The sequence below is a fragment of the Humulus lupulus genome, chromosome 4, assembly GCF_963169125.1.
Source record: "Humulus lupulus chromosome 4, drHumLupu1.1, whole genome shotgun sequence".
In the NCBI taxonomy this organism is placed as follows: Eukaryota; Viridiplantae; Streptophyta; class Magnoliopsida; order Rosales; family Cannabaceae; genus Humulus; species Humulus lupulus.
Window position 1 is genome coordinate 154,916,150 of NC_084796.1, and position 6,644 is coordinate 154,922,793.

The 6,644-nt window shown below is 38.4% G+C and overlaps 1 protein-coding gene across 1 annotated transcript; it reads right to left on the minus strand.

The window, feature by feature from the left end:
- Positions 1 to 208: 208 nt before the first annotated feature.
- On the minus strand, positions 209 to 1,801 carry LOC133832609 (zinc finger BED domain-containing protein RICESLEEPER 2-like). Its single transcript, XM_062262927.1, has 2 exons — positions 575 to 1,801; positions 209 to 472 (listed from the first exon to the last, which is right to left on the minus strand). The coding sequence occupies exons 1-2, from the start codon at positions 1,799 to 1,801 to the stop codon at positions 209 to 211; spliced, it is 1,491 nt and encodes a 496-aa protein (XP_062118911.1).
- Positions 1,802 to 6,644: the final 4,843 nt, after the last annotated feature.

Genomic DNA, 6,644 nt, shown 5'->3' on the forward strand with positions numbered 1-6,644 from the left:
GATCTGCATAATAATCATCCAAATCATTGCTGGTTACTTCACTCGAAATAAACCTTCGCTTAATAAGAAATGACGAGCTACTAGAACTTCCACTTGCATTGGAAGTGACACTTTCACTTGCTTGTTGATCATTAGAGGAACTAGGTGTCATGCCCTTATAAAATGCATACAAGGTAGTCATCATATTCTCAACTTTCTTTATCATTTTTTAAGCTAGAATGGGATCATAGAGATACCTGAAACCGTTATGAACAACATCCAATTTGAATCTTGGATCCAAAATAGAGGCAATATATTGCAACAAATTAATCTTCTCAACATTGCCCCAATACTTGTCAAACTTCAACTGCATGCTCCCCGCCATTTTACTCATCAACTCATCTGTACTACTCTTCATATCATTCAGCTCAACTTGAACTTCAAGAATCTCTTGGAAGAAAAGATTTGATGTGACATACAATGACCCACTGAACTTCAATGTAAGTTCATAAAATGCCTTGAGAAACTTAACAAATACTTATGCATTAGTCCAATCAGTATTGTTTGGTGGGCCATCAACTTTTTCTCCATTTACTCTTTCTTCTTCAAAATACTTTGTGTAAGTTGCATCCCTTTCCAAATACCTAAAAGCTTTCTTAAACTTCAATGCAGCCTCTAGCATCATGTAGGTGGAGTTCCACCTTGTCACCACATCTAAACATAATAAAGCTTTCGATTCAACATTTACATCTTTACATGCTTCTTTGAACCTCTTCAACCTAGCTGGTGAAGATCTCACATACCTAACTGCATTCCTTATGCTAGAAATGGCATAACTCATTTCTTTTAAACCATCACTAACAACCAAGTTCAGAATATGTGCACAACACCACATATGAAACATCTCTCCACCCAAAACTAAAGCATTTGGTTTTTCAGACAAATATTCCTTGAATTTTCTCAAAGCTACATCATTTGAAGAGGCATTGTCAACAGTGATAGAGAAAAGTTGAGTAATCCCCCAATGATTGAGGCAACTGATCAGTTCTTTTGCAACCATGTCACCTTTATGGCTAGGAACCTGAATGAAACTAATAATCCTTTTTTGCATCTTCCAATTGTCATCAATCCAATGAGCAGCTAGGCACATGTAACTAATATTTTGTATGGAAGTCCAACAATCAGTAGTTAAAGACAACCTACGATTGAAAAATTCATTTCTCAATTTTTTCTTTTCCTCCAAAAACAATTGGTAGATATCACGAGCAATTGTAAATCTTGAAGGAAAGTCAAATTTTGGAAAAAAATGAGTAACAAGCAAGCGGAACCCTTTCCCTTCAATATGCCTAAAGGGAAGCTCATCAATAATGAAGTACTTGCTAATCAATTCTCTCACTTTTCTCTGACTAAACTTCATTGTGGTAGTCCCACTTGAGTTAACTTCAGAATCAGGAGTCTTCTTTGTAAATTGAGTTATCATTGTTTGTTTCTTATTCTGCTCTACCCAATCACTAAATGGACACTTCCTGCACTTTTTCTCAACATGACTCCACAATGTACTAGTCCCACAATACTTACTATCAACTGCATAATCAGCTCCACAATAGTTGCACTCTGCTCTATCCTCTTCTTTTTCCTCTTTATTATTTTTACCTTTTACTTTTTTCTTAACCATAGTAAAATGTTCCCAAATAGTTGATGTTTTTTTCCCTTTCCTCTTCCTTTTTTGCGGTCGTTCAATTTCAACAGCCCCTTCTTCAGTCTCTACATATTTAATCCATTCTTTCACCAAATCATCCACATTTTCATCTTCAATTTCCATATGTAATTATCTGCAAAAAAATATATCATACACATTCTAATCTAAATGTATATGATAAACATAACACAACACAAGGTGAGATGAAATAAAAATGCAAACCATAAAAAAAATCAGAGAATGCAAGATATTTGAACCCTTAAAAATTATCAAACTTACAGCAGTAAAACACCAAAAATTAATCAAGATTTATGCCACAATTTACAAATCATGATGTACATGGATTACAATTTACAAATAAAAAAGCAGTTAATGTATGACTGAAAAAAGAACTCAAATAATTTAGCCAAAAACACGTCAAAATACAATATTAGATTATATTTGATGAGGAAGTATTTATTTTAGTCGGTTCCCTGGCAGATTTTATCATATACAGTTGAAATGTATGTATTATTCATGTGTTCAGAGCATGGTTCACGATGTGTGGACAGATAAGATTCATAAAAATAAAAAATAAAGATCAAATTAATGATATTCAAATTGATGATGAAATAATTCATCACTTTTATAATCTATGTCCAGGTGGGATCAAAATTAATATATATGTTTTATGTGGTAATCAAAATAAATATTTAAAATCTATAGCCTGATATGTTTGACATTTGATCCTGGTGCATTCTCTGTGTTTGACAAAAAAATTCGGATAAAAATACAAGAACAAGACATGTCAATACACAGAAAAATCAAGATATTTTTGCAGTAGTGAAATATACAAAAAAAATTCAGTGAAACACCTAAAAAATCAAGACATTTGCAGTAGTGAAATACACCGAAAAATTAAGACAAGTGCAACAGTAATATACCCAAAACTTAATCAAATTTTCTGCCAAAAACAGAAAATGCAAGACATTTGAACCCTTAAAAATTATCAAACTTACAGCAGTGAAACACCAAAAATCAACAAGATTTATGCCACAAAAACTCAGAGAATGCAAGAATAGATTGATACCTATTTGTTGTTGCGTGGAGCGAGGCTTGAACTGAAGAGAAGGAACGCTGTCACGTCGTCACGCAGCCACGCCGGAGGCTTGAACTGAAGAAGAGAAGGGACGCCGAAGGGAGGCTCTGCAATGTTGAGAGAAAGTCGAGAGAGAGAGGAGAGAAAGAGATGGAGCTATGCGACGGCACCAGAGGAAAGAAAATAAACGGGAAAAAAAGAAAAGAAAAGAGGCAGACAAAGACAAAGTTAATAATATCGGTTCAGTAGGGTTTTATTTTTTTTAAATATAAATTTAATATATTTATTTAAATATATTAAAAATAATAAATTAATAAAAAATGCTTAATTGGGTTGGTTGGGTTATATTGGGCGGGTTGATAATTATTTTCAACCCGCTCAATGAAACAATTGGGTGGTTTAAATTTTGGTCGGTTTATTCGGGTTGCGTTTTTTGGCAGTTTTTTCGGGTTGGTTTGGGCGGATTATTCGGGTTGTAAAAATTTCTGCACAGCCCTAGGGACTTGGCCAAAGACCTCAGCGTGATGGCTGAGGACATGCTCTTTATCGCATGGCAGAGCAACAAGGACATGGACCTCTCCTTCACAGAGGATCCTGATATGAGGACCAAACTCGAAGCGCCTCTCGAGGTGGACATTTCCTGTGAGGCTCAAGAGAAAGAGGCCTCAGCGGCAGGCTGGATTCCCGAAGACAACCCAGCGGTCGAGTTGGTGACAGAGGTGCCATCAGGAAAAGGCCCCCAGTAATTCCTTGAGTAGAAAATAGGCCTGCGTGCAATACTTTTTAGGGGTATAAATATTTAATGATCGAGCCCCCGAGCACACTTGTACTTATTTTCTTGTTTAACTACACATATTTCCTTTCACTTGATTTGGTTCTTTGAATTCAACGTAACATAAGTTGCCACGCAAATGAGCACTCAAACTATTTTATACATGTGGTTCTATAAATTCAACATAACACGAATGTCATGAGAACAAAAACTCAAATGGTTGTGTAAACTTGGTTCTATAAATTCAACGTAACACGAATGCCACGAGAACAAGAACTCAAACCATTTTAAACACTTGGTTCTATAAATTCAACATAAAACAAATGCCTCGAGAACAAGAACTCATACCGTTTTAAATACTTGGTTCTATAAGATTCAGCGTAACACGAATGCCACGAGAACAAGAAATCAAATTATTTTAAACACTTGGTTCTATAAATTCAACGTAACACGCATGTCATGAGAACAAGAACTCAAATCATTTTAGACATTTGGTTTCCGCGTTTAGTCTCTTGTAGGCCCATAGTCCTAGAAGTAGCTTTTACGCGAAATTTACCGTAGGTCTTCACTCGTCGTCTTTTGCCCCTACAATCCAAAGATTCAGGCTTAGGGTTCCTGGCATGTGAAATCGCCTGCCCCCCGAGTATGCACTACTCGAGAGGTCAGGGGTTTCAACACTGCTCTCTGAGTGCATATCTTCTCGGGAGGTGATGTTAATGAGATGCCCAGGCGTAGGCTGCCTAGGTATCCGTTCATATCGCACATATTAGGATTTGGTTATTATTCTCTAGGTGCGCGCTGTCCTCAGGAGGTAACCTAAATTCTTAAGTTTGTGTTATACTAGTTTTTCTAGATATGGTATATAGTGAAATTAAGGGCGCTTCGCTCGTCGACTAGCCAAGCTTCCCATATCACTGATTTCCCGAGGCCAAGTATAGGGTACTCGGCCTTCCGTTGGCATCTCGAGACCAAGAGACTTGGCCAGAGCTCCTCGGGCTCAATGTCCACTGGAGGTAACAATAGTCTATTCTCGCGCTACTTAGGTTCTCTAGCTCCTAGGTGCTAAGCTTAGTTCTGCCCGGAACAAGCTGCCTTCTAGGCTATAGTTTTACTAACACGTTTTAACTAAATGACTTGATTAGCAAGTCTAACACCTTTATAAACACACAGTGTAACGGTCATGGCTACCCAGGGCGTTACAGCCTGGCAGTGTCTTCAGGCCCTTGTTTCATTACCTTTGCCAGCCGATTGCGGAACTTGGTGGCCTTCGGGCTCTTGATGGGCCCTCTTATGCTTCGAAGTATGGTTATCATCAGCTTTTACCTTACCATGGTCCTACGATGGCATTGAGGCTCCAACTTCTGTTGGGTGCCCATTGGGCATCCCAACTGGTGGATATCGTGCCTCTGCAACCAGGTGCTTGGGAGGCACACCAGTTGCGTTGACATGTGGAACTCCAATGGGGTGCGCAGATGGCACGCCCGTTGGGTGCCCAGCTTCCATGTTGCCATTGGGGTCCACTCGCAACCCCTGGGCTGCAAGATTGGCCTTCATGGCAAGTACCATCTCCTAAAGGGCAGTGATGTTACCTTCTTAAGCATCCATTTTTTGTTGTTTGGTGGCCACCTGCTCACGGAGCACCACCACCACCTCCGATGTCTCTTTTACCTCCATGGGCTGAGGATATTCGTCCTCATAATAACCTTGGTCAGCACCATTATCTTCGACATCATACTCGGCGTATTCATCATAGTCCTCCATCATCTCAGGTACGTCCTGAGGTGGTTGTCTACTGGGTTCTCCTCCTTCAACTCTGGTAGGAGGAAGCACCTCATCTGTAACATTTCTTCATGTAGTTACCATGGCTATGAGTGTTTCAAATGCTTTCTTCAAGCTCTCAATGAAAGCACCAAAATGTTGACTGCCTTTTTCGCTATCAACCTTAATAAGAGATATTAAATAAATAAACTGTAAGAACACAAGGATTTTTACGTGGTTCAAGTTATAAAAGAACCCTAGTCCACGAGTCTCCGGTGTTAAGAGGATTGTAAGCTTGTGATTGCAAGCTCCAATGGTGTATTCTCAAGCAGCGTTTAGATTACTTTGAGTACAAGTAGTTTAATCTCTAAAAAACCCAACCCTTTACAATGAGATCCCAGCCCTATTTATAGAGGTTGGGGTCATTAATGTTTTCCATAAGTAATTAATACACATTCTTCCCATTATTGGGGGATTAATATACTTCAATTCATTGGGCTGCAATGAACAGAGACCACAGCCCAAGCAAGATCTATGGGGCCCACTACAAAAAGGTAACCACTTTACAGGGAACATGCCCTTGGAGCTATCAGGGCATGTTGTACGTGCTTCCGTGTTAGGCAGCGTAGTGGGAGTGCAAGTTGTCGAGTCATACCATCGATAACCATATAGGCAGATCGCCAAAAAATGGTTGTCATATCTTCCTCTAAGGCATCTAACCTGCATTGGCTGACACCTGGCTTATCCTTAAGATCCCGAGGACTAGGTCCTCAGCCTGGAACATAACTGAGGGCAAGGAAAACCATGGACTACCAAGCATCCCTGGGATATAACCTTTGGAAGACATTCATAGCTCTCAGGACATGGCCTAAGAGAGATTTCGATGCCATCTCACTATCCGAGGGGAAACAACCTCCAACTGTGGGACTGACCTCCCGAGGACATATCCTTTGGGCGTTGCCTCGCAAAAAAGAGGCACATGTCTTACTCGGGTGATCACGTGTCATTGGGTGAAAACACAGACAACACATTGATTTCCACAATTTCAATGTTGAAATTTTACCGTTTTCTAATCAATTTTTTTTATTGTATTTCTTCTTTAGAATTACAAAATATTTTTTCAACACAGTTTAAACTAGTACCTTACCGATGATCTTTTCAGATCATGGTGGATTTGAAATGATTCTTATTGTTTGGTAGTTTTTCAATTTGTTTTAGTTTATATACTATTTCAATTTTTACAAATACTAATTTAAACATTTAAATAATTATCTTTTATATTAAATTAGTTATGATAAATATTACTATTTCTTAGATAGTTATTTTATTTTATTTTATTATTTAATTCAAATTCTTTT